This window comes from Homarus americanus, unplaced genomic scaffold, assembly GCF_018991925.1.
Source record: "Homarus americanus isolate GMGI-L3 unplaced genomic scaffold, GMGI_Hamer_2.0 scaffold38801, whole genome shotgun sequence".
NCBI lineage: Eukaryota > Metazoa > Arthropoda > Malacostraca > Decapoda > Nephropidae > Homarus > Homarus americanus.
Genome location: NW_024732537.1, coordinates 172,128 through 196,213, shown reverse-complemented (window position 1 = coordinate 196,213; position 24,086 = coordinate 172,128). Strand labels below are relative to the sequence as shown.

At 42.5% G+C, this 24,086-nt stretch overlaps 1 protein-coding gene across 3 annotated transcripts in view; it reads left to right on the top strand.

The window, feature by feature from the left end:
• LOC121868892 (C-Maf-inducing protein-like) overlaps window positions 1–24,086 on the top strand; it is a 103,617-nt gene that overhangs the window by 59,059 nt on the left and 20,472 nt on the right. For all 3 annotated transcript variants that reach the window (XM_042369893.1, XM_042369892.1, XM_042369891.1), the window contains exons 3-8: window positions 12,157–12,207; window positions 12,735–12,806; window positions 13,256–13,345; window positions 16,286–16,474; window positions 17,823–18,112; window positions 22,573–22,665. In XM_042369893.1, coding sequence (XP_042225827.1) covers window positions 12,157–12,207; window positions 12,735–12,806; window positions 13,256–13,345; window positions 16,286–16,474; window positions 17,823–18,112; window positions 22,573–22,665 — 785 coding nt within the window. The remainder of the gene's footprint in view (window positions 1–12,156; window positions 12,208–12,734; window positions 12,807–13,255; window positions 13,346–16,285; window positions 16,475–17,822; window positions 18,113–22,572; window positions 22,666–24,086) is intronic.

The window sequence follows — 24,086 nt, the reverse complement described above, 5'->3', positions numbered from 1 at the left end:
TGTTAAAATCATACATACAGCTTATACTTCACCTTAATACTAACACCCAAACCTAACCTAACCATACCCTACCCTAACACTAACCTAACCTACCCTAACACTAACCTAACCTACCCTAACACTAACCTAACCTACCCTAACACTAACCCTACCCTACCCTGTAAAATAACCTAACCTACCCTAACACTAACCTAACCCTACCCTACCCTGTATCATAACCTAACCTACCCTAACACTAACCTAACCCTACCCTACCCTGTATCATAACCTAACCTACCCTAACACTAACCTAACCCTACCCTACCCTGTATCATAACCTAACCTACCCTAACACTAACCTAACCCTACCCTACCCTGTATCATAACCTAACCTACCCTAACACTAACCTAACCCTATCCTACCCTACCCTGTATCATAACCTAACCTACCCTAACACTAACCTAACCTACCCTAACACTAACCTAACCCTATCCTACCCTACCCTGTATCATAACCTAACCTACCCTAACACTAACTGAACCTACCCGATTCTGAAAAAAATTAATTAAACTACACTCATTCAGGTACAAATTCTACTCTGGTTTATTTATTTCCGTTTAATAACTGCCTAATTACCTGCAATAACTACCGTCGCCTTAATTGACTTCTCGATGACACCTGTACATCAATACATTGGTTTAAACTCACTTGCTTGATTACACCTGCGGCAACACCTGCTTAATTACATTTGCAGCTGCAGTACCTGTCGTGGGTGAGTGTACCAATGTTGTAGGTGTGTAAGACTCATTAACAGGTGTAGCAGTGTTGTAGGTGTGTAAGACTCATTAACAGGTGTAGCCAGTGTTGTAGGTGTAAAAGACTCATTAACAGGTGTATCAGTTTTGTAAAAAAAAAATTGTAAGTTCTGTGTGTGTGTGTGTGTGTGTGTAATAATAATTATTATAATAATAATAAACGGTTTATTAATAGAGTTGCAGCCGGTGGCTGAAAATATACAGACTTACATTTGATTTAGACATAATGATATAATATGCATTGAATACATTTACAGGGCTGTACAGTACATAAATCAGGAGTTGTTTATTATTTTAATATATAATAGATGGGATGGTGCTGTGTGTGTGTGTGTGTGTGTGTGTGTGTGTGTGTGTGTGTGTGTGTGTGTGTGTGTGTGTGTGTGTGTGTGTGTGTGTGTGTGTGTGTGTGTGTGTGTGTGTGTGTGTGTGTGTGTGACATTTTTTTCATCAGATTTTCCTCGACACGTAAGGACAGTGGAGTGATAGTGTCTAGTGATATCTAACCTTCCTTCCTTCCTTCCTTCCTTCCTTCCTTCCTTTTCTCTTCACCCACCACCTCATCAATCCTCCTCACCAACCCCATACATCTCTCATAACCCTCCACTTAACTCTGGCCACATTCGGAGCCTTTTGTCCAACCAACCAAATATACATACATACATACATACATACATACATTCCTTCCTTCCTTCCTTCCTTCCTTCCTTCCTTCCTTCCTTCCTTCCTCCAACACCAACCAACAATCTCATATCCACCTTGACACAGCATCCCTCCTTTCCCTCACCCACATATCCAGCCCTATCTCATGACTTCTTCCCATTCCTCCTCCTCTTCCTTCTTCTCCCGCTCCCTTCTCCTCCCCTTCCCTCTCACCCACATGCCCATCCGTACCTCATGACTTCCTCCTCTTCCTCCTCCTGCCGTGATCGTCACCCCTCCCTGAGACAGAAGCAAGCCCCCCCCATCACCCTCTCTTAACTGAGGTCTGGGTAGACAATCAGGTGAGGGGCCCCTGGCGGCGTCTTTGTGCTTGGGGTTCACCATCCTGCTTGCTGGCTGATTAGTGTTCTATCTCCGGCAGGATGTGTGAGAGGGATGTGTGAGAGGGATATGTGAGAGGGATGTGATAATGGCCTTGACCGACAGTACATGGAGTGGGGTGTGGGAGGGATGTGATAATGGCCTTGACCGACAGTGCGTGGAGTGGGGTGTGAGAGGGATGTGATAATGGCCTTGACCGACAGTACGTGGAGTGGGGTGTGAGAGGGATGTGATAATGGCCTTGACCGACAGTACGTGGAGTGGGGTGTGAGAGAGATATGATAATGGCCTTGACCGACAGTACGTGGATAGGGATGTGAGGGTACCTCCCATACGGGGAGGAAGACGTCTTTTCCGCAATTGCCTTTTTTCTTTTATCTTGAAAGATGAGGAAGAGAAGGAGAATGAAGAAGGGAACAATATAAATCATAACAAAGTCTAACCGCTCGAATGGTTAGTAAGCTAAGTGATGGGAAATGGTGAATGCTAACCTAACATATCATAACCTTACCTAACCTAACCAAGCCAGGCTAATACTACAGGTACAAGCTTCTACAAAATTTCTTTTAGTCCTCCAGCGTTGCCAAAGGAAAACTGTTATTGAAATATTGATGAATTAAGAACAGGTTATTTGGCTTTAAGAGGCAGACGATCACGTAAGTACCAGACCTGAGCTTAGTGCATAGTGATGAATCGTTAAGGGAAAATTGATGACTACTTTGCAGCACAGACTTGAAAAAAGATATCAGTGACCTCTGTGCTGGCAGTTATATAGAGAAATAATCAGGGGCCATAACATAATAACACTTTCTGAGGGGTAATATATGGCGCCGGAGACTGTGTTGAGTTATGCAGACAATGTTAGAGCCTGGTACATGTATATAAGCTTTCGTTAACAACAATCACAGCCAGAGGGGAAGGGGAGGGGAGGGAGGGAGATAACATCTTCTGGGTAACATATGGAGGATAAGAGACAAGAGGGAAACAGTCTTACATACCCCGAGGAATGCCATAGTAATGTGTAGTGTACATGGTTGTGACGCTAACTAGAGGACGATAATGATGATGACACACATAATAGACACAGTGATTATAAACGGTGGATGTCTAGCTGAAGACTTCAAATAGTTAATGAACAACTTAAAATGTGGAAACAGGGAAGGGAGGGACTTGGCAATAACGAGGAGAGGACATAAGGAACTGGATTAGAGGAAGGGAGGTAAGAAACATATTGGAGGGGGGTGAGGGGAGGGGAGCAGAGCAGGGCGTTGTGTGTTTGTGCTGGGGCCGACACGTTCATAAACACACCGAGGTTTATCTCCGGAACAGGATGCTCTGACTCACCCTCCAAGACGTTAGCCCCTCCTTCTCCTCCTGTTTGGATGCTACTGCTGCTATTTCTCCTGTTGTTATTGTTGTCTCTGTTGTTAGGGCCCTGTTGCTACTGTTGTTAGCGCCTTGCTGCTACTACTGTTATTAGGGTCCTGTTGCTGCTGTTAGGGCCCTATTGTTGATGTTGCCTCTGCTGTTAGGGCCCTGCTGCTGACGTTGCTCTGACTACCACAAGCTCTGCCCCTGTTCTTACTTCACCCACCTTGGAGGATGGACGATAGACTGGCTCTTGTCACCTCATACCTAAATAGAACTCTAGTTTATTTATTTATCTATGAGACATAAAAGGTCAGGTCAGGTCAGGTTAGGTTAGGTTAGGTTAGGTTAGGTTAATAAGAGGATAGATTACTTAGCCTCAAATTAAGCGAATGTTCTTTTTTTCTGTCAGAACAAACACTCTTCTGCCAGCCGTTGTAGCCAGGTAGTCACTATATACAGGTGGCTAATAACACAGGATATAGCGGCCTTCATCACTGACGTCACCGATATCATAACAGCTGGGTCAGTCCACTCACTCACTCACTGTTTATTATCAAGGTATCAGTACGCCTGGCTATGACGGCAGTGACACAGTCTCCGCTAAGGGGATATTCATTTATTACTGTCTGGGCTATTACTAACCTCCCCTACCAGCTAGGTGTGTGGGCTGTTTCTAGTAGTTTATCTCCCCGTCTCCACCTGTGTTAGCACGGGGCTGGTGGTCGCTGGGTACATTTTCACTACTCCTGTCAAATATTATTAGTGACACAACTGATATATGAAGGCTGCCACAGTACCCAACCTGACCAATATATATTGTACTGCTCATGGGACACATTTTCTAAGACTTTTTTCTCATAGTTTTAGAGATAAGATGACTAAAACTCAAGTAATATTAAGACATTCATGATTCTTTTTTATCTATATAGGGTTAGGTTAAGTTAGGTCAGGTTAGGTCCCAGATGTATCAATATGGTGTTCTGGTGGGCGGTGCGATGCCAAGGTAAACAAACATACGACCTTGCTTGAATATTTTATTTCCTCCAGAGATTTTGTTTACATTATTTTTTTACATCTATTATTGTTTACATTTATTATTGGTTACATTTATTATTGTTTGCATATAATTATGTATGCATTTATTCTTGAGGCTTCAGTCGTTTTCATCGTCTTATTTACAGTTTCAGTGTGAGTGGAAAGTAAATATGTTTCTTCACTCTCACTGTCATGCCGTCAAGGATGATCACCCTATTATGTGTGTGTGTGTGTGTGTGTGTGGCATGAAGGACACAGGTGTGTATACAAGTGTAGATTGGTGTCGAATTTGACGTCACTAAGCTCACTGCCCTTACCTACATGACACACTCAGGCTATACTCCCAGTGACACACACCCAGGACATACACCCATGACACACACCCAGAACACCCACCCTGGACATACACCCATGACACACACCCAGGACACCCACCCAGGACATACACCCATGACACACACCCAGGACACCCACCCAGGACACATACTACACCCACTTAGTAAGAAATGAAGTGTTATTAGGAGAAATTATAACAGCACCAATAGATGTAGATGGTAGAGGAAGCCTTCCCTCCCTCCTTCCCTCCCTCCATCCGTCCCATCTTCCCTCCCTCCGTCCCTCCCTTCCGGACCTGTGCCACCTCCCTCCTGACACGCCTCCATTAGGGGGTTTTCCCGGCTCAGGTAAGGAAGGTACATAATGAAAGTTACCTGCCGTGACCCTGAGCCACTGCCCGTCACCTCCCTCCTGTATGCTGGAGGAGGTCTCTGCCTGGCGCCCTGTATAATGACTCGTTAAAACCTTCCTCACGTCTGTTGAAACCTTCCTCACGTCTGTTAAAGCCCTCTTCACATCTGTTGAAACCTTCCTCACGTCTGTTGAAACCTTCCTCACGTCTGTTGAAACCTTCCTCACGTCTGTTGAAACCTTCCTCACGTCTGTTAAAGCCCTCTTCACGTCTGTTGAAATCTTCCTCGCGTCTGTTGAAACCTTCCTCACGTCTGTTAAAGCCCTCTTCACGTCTGTTGAAACCTTCCTCACGTCTGTTGAAACCTTCCTCACGTCTGTTGAAACCTTCCTCACGTCTGTTAAAGCCTTCCTCACGTCTGTTAAAACCTTCCTCACGTCTGTTAAAGCCTTCCTCACGTCTGTTGAAACCTTCCTCACGTCTGTTAAAGCCTTCCTCACGTCTGTTAAAACCTTCCTCACGTCTGTTAAAGCCTTCCTCACGTCTGTTAAAACCTTCCTCACGTCTGTTGAAACCTTCCTCACGTCTGTTAAAGCCTTCCTCACGTCTGTTGAAACCTTCCTCACGTCTGTTAAAGCCTTCCTCACGTCTGTTAAAACCTTCCTCACGTCTGTTAAAGCCTTCCTCACGTCTGTTAAAACCTTCCTCACGTCTGTTAAAACCTTCACGTCTGTTTTTCCTCGAAAGTTTACTATGGTTACTGTAGCATCTCCATCTGGTTTATTTCATCTTGACATTAACCACCATAAACCTAACCTAACCTAACCAGACCCAGGCAGAAGGTCGGCTGTGTTGAGGATCTCGCCGTCAGATGTAAGGTAATTGATGTTTCGAGTCTTGGCTCATATCCCTACCTGCTGTCACTCCTTGGCTTGGCTACGGGCCCAGCTAATAGTGGTAGTAGTGGTTGTATTAGGGGTGGGGGTAGTGGTATTTGTGGTAGGGATGGTGGTAGTAGTTTGTGTGGTTTATAGTGTGTGTGTGTGTGTGCGTGTGTGTGTGTGTGTGTGTGTGTGGTAGCTGTGAAGGTTATTAATAGCTAAGCTGGTCAAGGATAGATCCACCCCCACCTGTACCATCCTCACCTATCACCATCCTCACTTACCACCATCCCCACTACCACCATCCTCACTATCACCATCAATTATCTTAAGGCAATATAAACACACACACACACACACACAGAGTGAGTACTAATATTGTGACAGCACGGTACTCTCCACACTAGCACGGTACTACCCTCACTAGCACGGTACTACACCTACTAGGCTACCCCACTAGCACGGTACTACACCCTACTAACTACTACTACCCCCCACTAGTACTACCCCACTAGGTACTACCCCCCACTAGCACAACTACCCCCACTAGCACAGTACTACCCTCACTAGCAGCTACAGCACTGTACTACCCCACTAGCACGGTACTACCTCACCTAGCACGGTACTACACCCTACTAGCACTGTACTACCCCCACTACTAACGCAGTACTACCCTCACTAGCACGTGCACATGTACACTAGCACGGTACTACACCCTACTAGCACCAACAGGTACTACCCTAGCACACTACCCTCACTAGCACGGTACTACCTTCACTAGCACGGTACTGCCCTCACAAGCTATTTCTTAACCAAATTAGTTTTTACAAGGAAGAGCATCAATGAGTAGTGACGCAGGTGGACGAGAGCTCTTAAGCAACCCACCCTCCCTCCTAGACAACCCACCCTCCCTCTAGACAACCCCACCCTCCCTTCTAGACAACCCACCCTCTCTCCTAGACAACCCACCCTCCCTCCTAGACAACCCACCCTCCATCCTAGACAACCCACCCTCCTCCCTCTTAAGCAACCCACCGAACCCTCCTAGGCAACCCACCCCACTTACCCTATACTCGTCTACTTTGCTACACCTGGCCCGTTGTCTAGAGAAGAATCAAGGCAGTTGTGGTGATTGCTTGTGTGACCTTGTATAACGCTTCGGGTCTTCGTGGGTTCATCTGTATGTGTGTGTGTGTGTGTGTGTGTGTGTGTGTGTGTGTGTGTGTGTGTGTGTGTGTGTGTGTGTGTGTGTGTGTGTGTGTGTGTGTGTGTGTGTGTGTGTGTGTGTGTGTGTGTGTGTAAAGGTTAATATCCAGAGGGTCAAAAATGGTTCCGCTCCACTAATTTTTGCCAGTGTTAAGAGCCTTTGTTTTGAGACTTATCCTTCGGGGCGGTGAGGAGCGTCCTTGTCAAGTGAGGCTTTTTTTTTTTTTCTGCTTTTATTAACGCTATTATTTTGCTAGTTTATCTGCTGTTATTTTGTTTTGATTTATTGTATATTTATAGTTTCGTCACGTCATCTCCTCCTCCGACGCTGGGTTGTCACAGTTACTGATTTATTATGTTAAACATAAACCTTAACTTGTATCTCTCCGCTTTGAGTCTTTTAACTTTCATCTGGGAGAGTAACCGCTCGTCTCTTGGTCTTCTTGGCTGTCCTTGATTCAATGGACTGACTGTTTACTTTTTGTATACCTGTACTGTCTATGTATACACTGGAAATTGTATATTTACATTGTGTGTGTATCTGCTGAAATATATACACCTGTATTATCTATATACATGCTGAACCAATCTTAAGATTAACCACCATAACGCTAACCTATACCTAACCTAACCAAGTAGTGTTAGGTGTTTAATAACAAGGTGAAATAATCAAGGGTGTCTAGTTTTCATGTGTCCTTTAAAAACAACACCAAGGCAGTTGTGTGTTGTATGAGTACTTTGACTGTTCTCTCCACCGAGTCTTCACCTGGCTATCAGTGGGCAGGTTTTGTGCCACACGAAACTCGTAGCTGCCCACCACCGCCACTGGCAAATTCAAGTTTTTTTTTTAACTTTTTTTCTTCAGTTATGAACCCTCGTGGTGGTGCTTTTAGTGGGGGAAATATCCCTATTGCAACACGGGATAAATTTTATATTTAGGTGGGGGAGGGGGGCGGTCCTCTCTCTTGGGAGGGGAGCGGTTCTCTCTTTCGGGAGGGGTGGGGGTCCTCTCTCTCGGAGGGGGGTCCTTTCTCTCTCAGGGATAATTGGTAATGTGACGCAGTGTTGTTGGTCCTCTTGAGTGACAGGTAGAAAAATAATTAGCTTAAAACCATTACTATTTGGGTGTAATTATATGTTTGTTTCTGTGTTAATGTGTGATGATGATGCTGCTCTCTCTCTCTCTCTCTCTCTCTCTCTCTCTCTCTCTCTCTCTCTCTCTCTCTCTCTCTCTCTCTCTCTCTCACATTAAATAGGGATAATCGCCTATTAGCCTTAGCCTTAACTTTTATTTATTTATGTATTTTTTCTATTTTGGGAACCTCGGACTAGCTATCGTCCTGACAGGGTTAAACATAGGCAATTATCCCTATTGAATGTGAGATAATGTATACACAGCTCGGTAGTCGTGAACATGTGCACATATCAGTATACACACAATAACAAGAAAGCCAAATAATGTGCGTCTTTACACTAATAATACGGTATTTGTATCACCTCAACCTGTACCTGAGTGAAGATATAATTTCACATAGTAAGAAGGATATTATTAGTAGATTTTGAACAGAAGTGAACACTGATAATTTTGTTCAGTCATTATTGCCTTTATTTGTTGTATTTCGAGAATAAGTTAATAATACCGTGATAATTAGGAAACCAACGATTTAATTACAATATTTTTTTCATAACAATCATGAGCTCGAGCTGATCTTGTGTTTTTATTAAGGTTTTTTATTTATTTATTTATAATTTTCTACACGTCAAATGGTGAGAGATAAAGACAGGGAGTCAGTCACTCTCCCTCACCTTGAACCTGGAGAAATGAAGCGAAGAAAAACGGGAAAAAAATAAACATGAGGTAGTAATAATAGACATGATTCTACTTACACAATCGAACCAGAGAAGATGATGAAAGAGTGGCACACACACACACACACACACACACACACACACACACACACACACACACTTACTAAAGTACTGAATATACAAAAAAGACAATAAATAGTTGCTTGAAGTTTTGTTTGTTGAGGACGGAGGTGTGTGTGTGTGTGTGTGTGTGTGTGTGTGTGTGTGTGTGTGTTAGGGGTTGAGGACACAGAAGGGGTGGGGAAGGAGAGGGTGTTGTCCCAGCGGGCATTAATAAGTTCCGGCATTACGACACCTTGCCTGTCTGTCTTCACCTGTTGAAGTATAAGGAAACTGGACCAGTATCTGGAGTGTTTGTGAGATGAGAGGTAAAAACCAGTCCGGGATCACTAACTGGTTTGATGCTTTGTGTCAGAAAATTTACCTAAGTGATACCGGTACTAAAAATAGTTGCAAGTAAGACAAAAAAAAAGAACATTCCAGTTTAGACAAAAACGAATGTCCTTATATCGAAGTTGATTTGATGGGGAATCCTCTATAAAAAATGTAAACAAATAATATTTTTGTGAGAGTGTGAGTTAAATCTTGGCTTTTTGTTCACGATGAGTTCCCTTATCGTCACGAACACCAACATCAAGTCATTGTAAGTTTCACCACACACATTGTACCCACTAATAGTAAAACTAATTTAATTCCAGGCTTAGTAGACAAATATTTAAATATACATAATGTAAGAAGTGACAAGGGAACTCCCTCAGTTGAGTGTGTTTTTCGTCGTGTTTGCGTAAAGACAAGTCCTGATACAGTTACTCATACTGAGCAGCCAGCCGCCAAGTACAACACCCCTCACCGCTCTCTTTGTTTCTCTCTCCTCAAAAATTACACATCTAAATGATTTACATCCATGTGCCAAGCTGAGAGCCCTGGGCGAGGTGAACTGTAGACACACACACACACACACACACCATCTACACCATCTACACAAGCTTCTACACCATCCTCGACACCGGTTCCTACTACCACCTGAGATCCCTAGCCCGAGAATTGCTGTTCGACACCACAACCGCATCCAGCCCATACGTGCACGAACTGATCGCTATAAGAACAGCCCAGTCCCAACCATTGTAAAAATTATCAATAACTTGTAATAAATCAGTGTATTCACTCCCAGTAAATACTACTTCTTGCACTGTCACTATGTTGAAACGCACTGTAGTTTGAGCTTTTCCCCATCTAGTTATTATATATCTTATTTGTGTCACTTATGTTACTTGTATATTATTTGTAATTCGAAACCCATTCCCCAAATATGTAACTGTATATTTTCAGCCTTCTGGCTGCCAAGCTCTTTCAATAAACCGTTAATTATTATTGTTATTATTATTATTATTATTATTATTACTACTACACACACGCGCGCGCGCGCACACTCACTTACCATATTTACTAACTTTTCAGTATATACTGTACAGTAAGACAATGCAAATTTGTTCATGGTAGTAAGGTTTCCATGTTGTGTTACTGTACCTGTCCCTCACATCACCCCCGCGTAAGCCAAACATTGAGACGTGTACTGTGATTAGACTTCAGTAAGCAAAGGGCACAAAACCAGAGATGTGGGGCCAATGTTACCACGCTATAGTATAATACAATGACTTGGTTAGGGACAGGGATAATATGAGAGGCAGTTTAGGTGCCGGCATCCGCTTGCTGCATGACAACACCAGACCAAACACTGCCCCGCGCTATGGTGAGGTACAGATGAGAGGTGAAATGTGTCTAGAACATTACTCATTGAGACAGATGTAAGTGAATTTTCATCTGTACGTACGGTATACTGCTCTTGGACACTGATTAAAACACGTGAAGTCACTAAAACCATTAGTTTGTTCCCTCAGTAGCGTCTGACATTAAAATTTCGTTTTCTTTATAATCCATTTTTTTATTGTTTCAGCGATAACTACAGTAAACAAGCGGCCTCGTTTCGTTCATTGACTCGGAATAACCAGTTTTGTCCCTGAAGTGTTTATGGCGTGACTTTCAACACCACATCCTTGGGTTACAGTTGATCTCTTCTCTTGAAGTTCCATTTATATTGGGATAAGTATTTAGTGTGCATAATATCTTTACATGGACCTACGTATAAACCAAATGTTGGTTTTACTTTATAAAACAAAACAAAAATAACACAAGAATAATTAATTATTTTCATCCAATGATTATGCTCTTGGTGATGCTGAAAGTCATGAATCTTCTGTCTATATATTTTCCTAGGATGTGTGACTAAATACTTCCCTCGGTGGAGTAGTGATGAGAGGAGGCCCTTGATCATCACAGGAAACTTTTGACGTACACAGTTCCTGGTGACGTGGCCTCCTGTTTGGCTCCGTTGGGGGTGACAATGTGTTGTTGTTCCTCGTGTACTTCCTGCTTGTCTTCCGTCCTCTCGTAGCTTACCTAACCTCACCTCACCTAACCTGCTATGATCGCTACTCGAGGTAAAGTGGGTGGGAGGGAAGGGTGGGTAGTCGGCCAGATACAGTGATAATGAAAGGAGTAATGAAGAGGCACATAGTTACACATGATCCAGCCAGTTCTAACTGTCGTAGATAAACAAATGGAAATAAAAGCTAGGATAGAGAGTGTAAATAAAGGAGCTTAATAACACGTGGAGGAAATGGTGTAAATTATAAGTCCAGGACTATCCCGAACCATCATCAGGAACGAAACTAACACAAGGTAAGCCAGTTTTTCCCGCCAAGACATAAGAGGGCCCGGGCACATGAACCAAGCCACTGCCAACATTTATATCCTCTTATGTAATATTTCCCATCTAGTTTTCGATCACTATATTAAATGATGATTGGTGAAGGTATTGTATTTATATAATATTTTTGTATTTTGTGAGTTATGGCCAGAGTTGAGATTTAGTACAGAAACTAGAGGAAGTTTGGGGAGTAGCCGCTCAAGACGGGGCGAGGAGGAGGAGGAGGGAATGTGTTGGCATCTGAGAGAAATTACTTCCTGACTTTCTACAGTTTCCTGCCCTCTTATATGTATTATGTGTTACTAGTTTTTTGTCAGAACGATTTATGTTTAATATTACTACGTTTAGCCAGCAAATGTCTGTCTCAATTGTCCTGATGATCAATGTTTTGTTTTTCTGTGTGTTTATCCAAGTGCTGCTTAACGGAGGGACCCAAAGATTAATTGTAAGTCACCTTTGTTTTTACTGTACTGTAAACTTTTTTCTTTCTTTCTTTACAGGCGAATAACTCCTACACGAGAGACCAGTGGCTCCACTCTATTATATGGAAGGTGAGGCAGTGATAGTGTTGTGTGTGTGTGTGTGTGTGTGTGTATCAGAAGGATGTAAGTATTAGGCCTATAGGTCAAACAGTCCTTAAAGCAAGTGTACGCTCATGCAGCTCCAGCCGGATCCAGGATGCGTGGTTGGTTCCTCCGTCAGAGAGTGTAGCAATAGTGAACACAATAACAGCGACACCACGACACAGTGTTTTTCTTGACACGTGACCCTCAAATATACACATGAGGCATTTTAACAGGTAATAATAATGCTCAACAGGTTTCAGGTGGAGCTAAACGACATTCTAAGACATACTGTAAACCTTGATAAGTTCCGGTTAACACGACTACAGCGACATATTGCACATGACGTCAGTAGCTAGTGGATCAAATTGGTTAAATAAACGCATTAGAACCCGCTTAGAGAGGCTAAGTGTAACATAAATAATGTATGTATGTATGTATGTTACATTTCATACAACATGTATATAAATTCAAACTTAATTACCAAGAAGAACCTTTACCTTGTCTGTTTACAGAAAAACGTGTATAAATACCGTAACGTGTTGCGGACAGCTCAGCGGCCTGAAGTACTCCTCAAAGAGCTCAAGGTAAGTCATCGTCCTCCCCAACCAAACGTACTATATATTTCTCAGTTTTAAGATTTATATTTATATATATTTGTTTAGATATTTCACAAATTTATGAAAGTTTTTAATTTTGTTTTATATCGTAAAATGTACTTATGGTAATACTGCATATATCAGATCGAAATCCTGACCATTTAAAATAATCATACGCAAGGGTGATCAAAAAGTCCCTGTGCACCCGAGGCTATTCCTTTTATTTACTGAAGGTAGAACACGATTAAAAAACTATACTATTAATATTACAGGTGCACAGGGACTTTTCGATCACCCTGCATAATATAATATACCGTCAATAAAGTTGTTAATTGAAAAAGTTGTAAGACATTAGGGGTCCGGTGGTCATGATCCTTGACCCGGGCGACCATGGCTGTGTCGTGAGCCTCCCCCTTGACGCCTCCTCCCTCCTGCAGAACCTGGTGGAGCTGTCCTTGGCCACGCCCCTCCACGACCACACCGTCTGCCGGGTTCCCCTCGAACTTGCCTCCTCCATTCTCACCACGGTACGTACCCACCTGTTGCTGGACACTATGGTACGTACCCACCTGTTGCTGGACACTATTACCCGGAACCTCTAACAGTACAGGTGTTATGTACAGTACAAGTGTTTGGTCATGGCGCTCTTCCCTCCACCATTGTCTCCCTCCTCCCTCCACTCGCCTTCCCCTCTTCCCTCCACTCGCCTTCCCCTCTTCCCTCCACTCGCCTTCCCCTCCTCCCTCCACTCTCCTTCCCCTCTTCCCTCCACTCTCCTTCCCCTCTTCCTCCTCTTCCCCTCGTCCCTCCTCTCCTTCCCTCTTCCCTCCACTCGCCTTCCCTCGTCCCTCCACTCGCCCCCTCGTCCCTCCACTCTCCTTCCCTCTTCCCTCCCTCGCCTTCCTCCTCCTCCACTCTCCTTCCCCTCTTCCCTCCACTCTCCTTCCCCTCCCTCTCCTTACCCTCTTCCCTCCACTCGCCTTCCCTCGTCCCTCCACTCGCCTTCCCTCGTCCCTCCACTCTCCTTCCCCTCTTCCGTCCACTCGCCTTCCCTCGTCCCTCCACTCTGCTTCCCCTCGTCCCTCCACTCTCCTTCCCTCTTCCCTCCACTCGCCTTCCCCTCGTCCCTCCACTCCCCTTCCCCTCTTCCCTCCCACTCCTTCCCCTCGTCCCTCCACTCTCCTTCCCCTCGTCCCTCCCTCGCCTTCCCCTCCTCCCTCCTCCCATTCCCCTCTTCTCTTCCTCTCCTTCCTCTTCTCCCTCCACTCGCCTTCCACTCCTCCCTCCACTCTCCTTCCCTCCTCCCTCCACTCCCATTCCCTCTTCTCTTCACTCTCCTTCCTCTTCTCCCTCCACTCGCCTTCCACTCCTCCCTCCACTCTCCTTCCCTCTTCCCTCCACTCTCCTTCCCCTCCTCCCTCCACTCCCATTCCTCTCTTCTCTTCACTCTCCTTCCTCTTCTCCCTCCACTCGCCTTCCCCTCGTTCCTCCGCTCTCCTTCCCCTCTTCTCTCCACTCTCCTTCCCCTCTTCCCTCCACTCGCCTTTCCCTCGTCCCTCCACTCTCCTTCCCCTCCTCAACTTCTCCTTCGCGTTTCTGGCTCCTGAGGGGCTGCGTGGGCGTGGTAACCATGGTGACGCCACACCCCTAACCACTTACCTGGCGACGCATCAACCTCACACTCGCACCTTTCCTCCAAACACCTGTACACCTGCAAGAGCATATGTGTACCTCAACTGACAAACATACACACATACACACTGAGAGCAAGACCTATGACATATACCTAGGTAACACTATTAGCACTGAAGTCTGTCTATGAGCTAAAAATAAATAAAAAAAGTTCAATAAAATTTGGGTAGAAATATAACGTAAAGTAAAGTGTATAGTATACAGTATAGTTAATAGTGTGTTCCTTAAGGGGTGGTAAAGAGTATTGTATCAAACTGTGCCTTCATTTATAAGTAACTAGATAGATTTTGTCTTCAGTAAAATCGGCATACATGTTTACATTGGTTCCATATGTTACTATATAGGCAATACAGAGGCGTATCGTTGATTTATTCTTCAAGGGCTCGGCACGCAAGCATCTGTGTAGGCTACTTGCATGTATAAACAAAATAAACTCAAACGTTCACACAGATTTACGTGATATAAACAAATGTACAAATGCATTCATAACTATTTACACATTCACGTTTATAAACAAATATATACAAACATGAACACCTGTGTGTATACAGTACATGTATATAAATTGTCATACATTCAGTCCAACAAACTTGTGTGTAAGAATGTTTACGATCATAATAAACTTGAACAGCCTCCTCTTCCTCCTCCTCTCTTCAGGTTTTTATCACCCATATCATTTCATTCTCTTCTCATTTCACTCTCCCGCCTCACCACCTCCTCTCCTTTCCTATCTCACCTCTCCCCTTCAATGCTCCCTTCCACTCACTGCGCAATGGATGACACAGACTGCCTCCACTAAACAGTATCAATAACGATATATCCCTCCCTCTCTTATCCCTCTCATCCTCCTCTCCTCACACCTACTCGTGCCCTCCTCCTCTTCCCTCTCCTCGCCCCTCCTCTTCCCTTACCTCTTATCTCTCCCTCCTCTCTCTACCTCCTTTCCGCTCTGTCCTTTACCTTCCAGCTTCTATTTTTTCCTCCCTCTTCCTGTTATGCCTCTCTCCCATCTCCTCCATCCTCTCTCACCTCCCCCCCTCTGTCCCCCTCCTCTCATTTTCTTTCTCTCTCCCTCTCCTTTTCTCTCTCCCTCTCCCTCTCTCTCTCACTCTCCTTTTCCCCCTTCCTTTCCCCACTCCCTCTCTCATCTGCTTGCTTCTCTTCTCCCCTCCCCTCCCCTACCCTATCTCCCTCCCTCTTCCTAACTCCCACTCACCAGCTTAAAGGTGAGGTATCAGGCGATGCTACTTCCCTTACCTGTTATATCCCATACACCCGCCCAGTGTACCGTGTGTAGTCTGTGTACCGGGAAGAAGGGGGAGATAGAGAGGAAGAAGGGGGGGGGGTAAGGAAGAGGGAGATGAGGGAGGAAGAGGGGAGGAGGAGGAGAAGCACTCTGTAAAATGACGTTATTAGCGAAATGAAAATATGTTAGGGAGAGGGTGGAGTCCCCTGCTTGATCACCTTACACTACCTGCCACACCCTTCACTCCTCACACTACAAACTCACCCTCACTCCCACTCTTCACCCTCACTCCTCACACTACATACTCACCCTTACTCTTCATCCCCACACCACAACCCACTTCCCTCATAGCCTCATTATGCCTCACCTCCCTAATTTATTAACGATTCCTTTCGTAAGTCCCTCGTTGTGAGTCAAGTGTTCAACTGCTGCAAGTGAAGTTTCTGTAGTGTGTGTGTGTGTGTGTGTGTCTGTGGTTAAGAATAAAGACCAAACACCTAAACCTGTGCTGATAATACAATACTTCCAGGGTGAGAAGTGGCTGAGTCGACAGATGACTGAGGAGATCATCGTGACGCTGGCCCCCCTCCTGGAGAACAACCAACCTTCTCCAGAGATCTGTCAGTTCTTCAGTCAACACTGTACAGATAACCCTCGCTCGTGCCTCGTCATCGACATGTTCACGCCCATTATTAAAAGGATACTGAAACACAATGTGGTAAGAATATCCCAGTAAGGTTGTAACTAAAAGTAACTAAGGTACAGTATATGCTCGGTCTCTTATTTCCCAAATTTAGAAACTCCCAAATATAGATCATTTCCAGTCCCAAACTTAATGGAGAATTGATATATAGTGTGACCTTTATCTATACAATACTGTACTGTTTATGAAATATCAGCCAATGCCTTAATACCTGTATAATTCAAGAATGAGTTTGATGGATAGTACAGTACTCGTACAGTAAAGTAGTTATTTCTTGATTATCTTCATGGTTCACCAATTGAATGACATTTGATAATGTAGATTAAGTGTACAATACAGTATTTTAACCTAATTATGAAAATATAACCACCGAGATATTGTAAGAATCATAAACATTTGTACAATACAGTACCTAGATTTAATACGCTCTCTTGCCTATTATGCTGTGAGATTTCAAACTTACTCAAACCGAAATTTAGAAAGTTCACGCTGTACTTTAGCTTAATTTCATCATACAAGTAAAACAGTTTAGTCACAATAATTGATGTACGTATCAGCAGCAAAGGGTCTTGTGGAATTTTTGAGGCTGAAAAATCATCTAATTAGAGAAGCTGGGCTTTAAATTTTTTCTCTTTATTGCACCCTTTAAGTCTATGCAGCACAATATGCTGTAATAACTACAAAGGTAACTCATTAATGAAATGAGCAACTATTTTTTATTAATTTTATTTTAGGTACACAGTATATAATTTGAAGGCTATGGGTAGCAGCCAAAATGATGGCTAATATACATACGTCAGGCACCATTTACACGATAAAACGCATTTTTTCTGGAACCTCAAACAAAGTTAAACTGAGAAGCGTTGTTGGGTGATTCAATCAGCTGATGGGCGCACAAAAACTGTTCCCTGTACTGTCTATATTATCAATATGTTAACTAAATTTCAGAATGAACAATAATTTTAATATAAAAAGTGCAGAAATATTCAGGAGACCAACTTTCTTGATATGTACTCCATTGGAAACGAATATAAACATAGAACCAATTACTGTATTGACGGACTAGCCGATCAGCTGATCAGCTGATGCGCACAAGAAAATGTGTTTGTCGTAAGGATTTTGTTAATTGAAGTTTTGTTCGTTGATCAAACTGAAAATCCTTATGGGAGCTAATTCGTTAACCGAAATTTCGTTAATCAAACTGTTTGTTAACCGAGGGACCACTGCATATGCGATTTAAAATTTACGCACAGTGTAATTGACGTCTTAAATACTGTACTTAAATGTGTATGTGATGTTACCATAAGTATTTTGGATGGTTTCCAGGTATTTTTCCATTAATGATGTTTTTCTCATCCTCCAGGACTTTGGAAAGTATCCATATGTGCGTCGTTTTGTGCAGGACTACATCCAAGCTCTCAATAGTCAGAATGATGGACGGAGAGTTGTGCATGAGTTTGTGCACAGTATGCATGGGCTGACCAGCACGTGCCCTCACCTGCGAGTGTTACCAAACCTCGTGGCTGTCTGTACGGCAGCTGTGTGTGTCCTGGTTGCGGAGCAGAAGGATCAGGAACGTCTCAATTCTCTTCACCAAACTAATGACGATACTATTAACAATCTTAGCTGCTACCTGAGTGTTCTTAACAAAATGTGAGTCTGCGAGAACTGTTCTTATTTATTTACCATATTTCTTTATTTACAGTTTCTTATCCTAATTATTCTTTTTCAATGTATTTCTTTCAGGTGAGGATATCAGTTACAGGTGCTCCTCTACTTACAAACAAGTTACGTTCCTGAGGCTTGTTTGTAAGTCAAATTGTTTGTAAGTCCAACTTTACTCTTGTAGATACCAAACATATTGTAAAAAATTAAAAGATTATGGATATTTAGTACAGCTATACTCTTTAATACAGCCTTAAAACTTGGCTCACTCTTCTCTCAGGTAATGTTTGTTTTCTCTGGAATTTTCTTCAAAATAATCCAGTCTCATCCACATTAAACACCTGTTCTGGCAGGTAACCCCCCCTCAGTGATGATGTTTGTATCTCTGAAAGTTTGTAAGTTGAACATTCTTAAGTAGAGGAGCACCTGTATTAACATCCCTGGAAATTTGTTCTCATCATCTATTACAGTTTCAACATTTAGTGAAAAGAATTGGAATGGTGCAGGTAGTAATGGAGTAGTGCAGGTTGTAATGGACCAATGCAGGTTGTAATGGAGCAGTGCAGGTTGTAATGGAGCAGTGCAGGTTGTAATGGAGCAGTGCAGGTTGTAATGGAGCAGTGCAGGTTGTAATGGAGCAATGCGGGTTGTAATGGAGCAGTGCGGGTTGTAATGGAGCAGTGCGGGTTGTAATGGAGCAGTGCAGGTTGTAATGGAGCAGTGCAGGTTGTAATGGAGCAGTGCAGTTTGTAAAGTTTGTAATGGAGCAGTGCAGGTTGTAATGGAGCAGTGCAGGTTGTAATGGAACAGTGCAGGCTGGAGCAGTGTAATGGAGCAGTGCAGTTTGTAATGGAGCAGTGCAGGTTGTAATGGAGCAGTGCAGTGAACAGTGCAGGTTGTAATGGAGCAGTGCAGGTTGTAATGGAGCAGTGCAGGTTGTAATGCGGCAGTGCAGGTTGTAATGGACCAATGCAGGTTGTAATGGAGCAGTGCAGGTTGTAATGGAGCAGTGCAGGTTGTAATGGACCAATGCAGGTTGTAATGGAGCAGTGCAGGTTGTAATGGAGCAGTGCAAGTTGTAATGGAGCAGTGCAGGTTGTAATGGAGCAGTGCAGGTTGTAATGCAGCAGTGCAGGTTGTAATGGAGCAGTGCAGGTTGTAATGCGCAGTGCAAGTTGTAAGGTTGTAATGGAGCAGTGCAGGTTGTAATGGAGCAGTGCAAGTTGTAATGGAGCAGTGCAGATTGTAATGCAGCAGTGCAGGTTTTAGTGCAGCAGTGCAGGTTGTAATGGAGCAGTGCAGGTTGTAATGCAGCAGTGCAGGTTGTAAAGCAGCAGTGCAGGTTGTAATGGAGCAGTGCAAGTTGTAATGGAGCAGTGCAGTTTGTAATGGAGCAGTGCAGTTTGTAATGGAGCAGTGCAGTTTGTAATGGAGCAGTGCAGGTTGTAATGCAGCAGTGCAGGTTGTAATGCAGCAGTGCAGGTTGTAATGCAGCAATGCAGGTTGTAATGCAGCAGTGCAGGTTGTAATGCATCAGTGTGAATTGTACTGGAACAATATGGACCAAATAAGATTAAGTGCAACATTAGATATTTGTATAATGTACAGGTATTAAGAAAAATATGTATCGGTGAAAAGGGTTCACTAATTTATGAATTTTTTATATGCATAAACACTTACTGTATAGCCTGAGGGTGTATAACATAGTGAGGATTGTCTGTATACAGCTTTAGTCAGTTTTATGAACATGCTAGAGATCTGTGAGGTGTATCACTTCCATTCTCTGTACGGATAGCGTACACTCACTCCAAAAAGTATCTTTACCATCTTATATGAGACAATATGATACAATGGACAAAGAATTTTGACATCCCTTCTGAGACAATAGGAGTCGTGGTGTTCATTTTGAAATTTATCAGATCTCTCCGTAAAGATACTCTTTAGAGAGAGTATACTGTATAATGCTTCAGAGCAGGGACATTATCTTCATTGACTTCATATTAGAGTACCTCAACCAGTGTAAGTAGTATTGTAAACTCTCCAATCAGTCAAATATGTGCAAATATAGTGATTGTCTTAAATTCCAGCCGGGGTAGTCAAGTTGGTGTCCTTTACTGTAGTTCTCAAGTGTATCAGATGAATCTCCTTTTATCACACCACCTGGGACAGCTTCACCCCTCAGGTCTCTGCTGTCAGTCTACACTTTAAAGACACTAGTACAGTAGTTTCATGGACTTACCTAGGATGAATGGTTTCCCATACACTTTTCTGTAATTGAGAATTTGATATTTCAGTTTTGGGTTTTGTTGCACAGTTGTTGGGATACAGTTCTATACAGTTTTGGTGTTAGCGTCTGTAAGATGATTGTATTATGTTCATCAATTAGACTCACTTGTTTCTTAGAGTTATTTGTTATGAACGATCTTATTTATTTTTTCTTTCAATTGTAACCTTAGGAAGTTACTGAGGGTTCCAAGTAAAGTGAGATCAGCATCTTAGTGTGCTAAAGGTTTTGTTGGGATTCTTGCACATCAACACAGTCATTTACTCTGAACTTATAAACACTTTGGTTACAGTGACAGGGTTGTGCAGAGGCTGATTTTCATTGCTGTACAGCCAGAAGAGTCATAAAATACAGTACAGTACTGTGTATAGATTCACTGGATCCAGAGCCCAGAAAAATGTATAGTTACAACTATCGATTAGTGAGGATCTGTTTGATATTCCCCAGATACAGTACTGTGGGATTTTGTCCTGGAGGCCGTTCAAAATACAGTGTATATATACGGTATACACTTAAGGTGCTTTTGCTATGCCTTACCTGACATGAAGACATACAAGTTGTCATTAGAAGCTGACAGTCTGTTTGTGGTTGGATTTCAGGTAAATGTTCTACAGCTGTCAAAGATGGAGTATTGTCTATGGTAAAGGTAAGGTTAGGTGTAAGAATAGTATGGCAATAGTTTTACCTGCATCAGTACAGTACAGCACAGTATCTTAAAATTATTATATGTTTGGTAACATAGGTAAAACTACAGCCAGTAACATGATAATACCCTCTGGTAAATATTAATTAGAGGGTCACTACTTGGTTTACTTTTTGTCATTGTTGACGGGTTCTTTGTTGTTTGCAATACAATAATTTATCTTTTACTGTTCTTGTAGGGGACTAGTTATGATGGTGTTATTATTTATCAGTTATTTGGCAGAGGTAGGTAGGTAGTGATTACAATTCATCCTCATTTGGTAGATTGTATGAGAATTTTGATTCTGAAGATTCAGCTTAATTATTTTTGCTTTTAATGTTACCCTTGTGAGTGGACTGGGAATTATGGCTGCCCTACTGTATTGTATATGCTAGCAACATAATAAAAGCCTACTGTGGGCTTTCTGAGTTAAAAATCTGTCAATTGCCTAAAGTTATAATCATTTGAATTGTCTTTAACTTTTTAGTTTTGTTGTTTGTTAATTTTATGCTGAAGTATTTTTAAGTTAAGGCTTTTCAATTGATGTGGCAACTGAGTGGTAGCGCATCATCTACTGTGCTGGCTGGCTCTCGAGTCAGTTGTACCTCAGTGGCTGCAGAGAGAATGTATGACCATCCTCTGTATGTTCAATCAGACCTGGGAACAAACTGTGTTTCCTATTGGATAAAAATACTGTATCCACATTTACAAATTCTGTATTCATAAGGTTTTCCAGGAACATAGCCCATGGAAGTCTGGAGGATTTACTGTGCTTAACTTAATGTTCTATATTGTCACTGGCAAAAGCACAACCCATAACTGCAACTGTCATTCCACATGCGAGTTTATCTAGCAGTTCAACTTTCTGTGCTAGAGTCATCACTTTCTTTTTCCTTTCCATCACTTTAGCACCATTATTGCTACCTGCTTTTCTTGTAGCGGCCCCAGATGTAGAATAAATGGGTAAAGTATGGTAGAGCAGTGGAGCAGAGAGGGAGGGAGACAGATAGTCATGGTGTGATGCATGGACTCACACAAGAGGAAAGTTGCACCAGTCCACACCACTTTTTGTATTGTGATGCAGCCAGAGAAGTTTCCACAAGTTTTGAGAACTTTCAAGATGTAGCCATACAGAATAGTTACTGACTGTGAACAGTTACACCTGCAGATAACAAGGAATTGTGATAAAGAGAACACTGTAAATCATTTTGTTATTTCACAAAATAAAGTACTTTTAATTATCAGTACAGTTTTTGTGAATGTAATTCTCCCCAATAAAATAATAAAGACTTGTGTAGGGACTGTAAATATTATGACAGCACTAAATAAGACTATCAAGAATAATGGGAGATCCTTCTCAAGACATGGCCTCCATCACCCACCATAACCACTTCTAGAAGGGTGGCCAGAAGGTAAAATTAGGTAGAGTACTCGTAAAAAAATCCAATTCTAATTTCTTTTCTTTTGTTTCTCTCCATGCAGCTGTGAGTATGATGACTGGAGACCTGGCCTTGCTCAGCTCCTACAGCCTATCCCCTTTCCTGATGTAGCTCTTGCAGACGAAGAATTCATCAGGTCAGTGTCCCATAGATTGTGAGGAAGGTTTAGTGAGGATAGCCACATTATATTAAGATAAATCATGAATAATATTTTCTCTTGACAAAGTGTATGTGGCAGAACATTTTTTGTGAGATAGATAATAATTGACTTCAGATTCATCATACAGTGGTCCCTCGGTTAACGAACGCCTCAGTTAACGAAATTTCGGTTAACGAACTGCCTCCCATAATATTCTTAAATTCGGTTAACGAACAAAAATTCGGTTAACGAATTTCTTACGAACCGACCTCAACATGTTTTCGCTTGCACTGGCCGGTCAGCCAGCTTTAGTATTAGTCCGCCAATACATTAATCGGTTCTAGGGCTTAAATTTCTTACTATTTTAGTAAATATCAAGAAGTTTATACTATTCAATAATTTTAAAAGTTTAATATTAAATTTTTTAGTCATTTTAACAATTATTGAACATAATTGAAGGTAAAGTGACTAGTTTAATGCGTGGCATACAGCCTCTTAACACAGCAAACAGGCGTTAGTCTCTCTCTGTTTTCAGTGGAGGTAACATATTGCTTGAGACTCTCTTCAACTAAACGCTTTTTTCTGTTTCCAAGCAAATTATTGGTCATTTTGAAATATATTTTACATATTGACAATATATAATGCAGTGCAGTGTTGATTTAAAGAAAATAATCTTGAATTACACCAAGAGAACTAAAATTTTATGGGTGAAATGGTGCCATGGGGTGACTTCTCTTCCACCCCAATGCCTTCTCCTCCACCCCCATTCTAATTCCCATCATTATCATCATCCAGGAGCCTTCTACATACACACCTCAAAGTAAGTGAACTTTTCTACCATTTTTGTTGAATTTAGGCAATTTTCGGTGAGCTGGAACCAATTACCCAAAAACCCATTGAAACAATGGTTTCGGTTAACGAATTTTTCGGTTAACGAACAACCTGCTGGAACGGATTGTGTTCGTTAACCGAGGGGCCACTGTATATACAGTACTTTATTCATTCATCTATATTTTATTTGTTAGTACAGGTTGTACCTCTCTAGTCCGGCAACCTCGGGACCTGACCGGTGCCGGACCATGGAAATTGCCGGACCATGGAAATTCACCCTTTTCCTGGATAGATAGTGACTTGTGCTTATGCCTGGAAGCACTAGCACCACTTTCTCTGCATCATGGTCTCTTTGAAGACATATTGAAGGGTTAAATGTCGTATAGTAGCTTCTCAAATTTCGCGAGTTTTTAATTCAACGTATTTTATTGGAACACACACACACAAAAAAAATAAATAAAAATTTTGACGGCGGAAACTTCAATTTCGACGGGTTTGAACAGCCCGCCAACGTGCAGACGACGTGCATAATCGTGTAAACAGCGTCATTTCTCATATGTACAAAAGATTCATTATTGTTTATTACA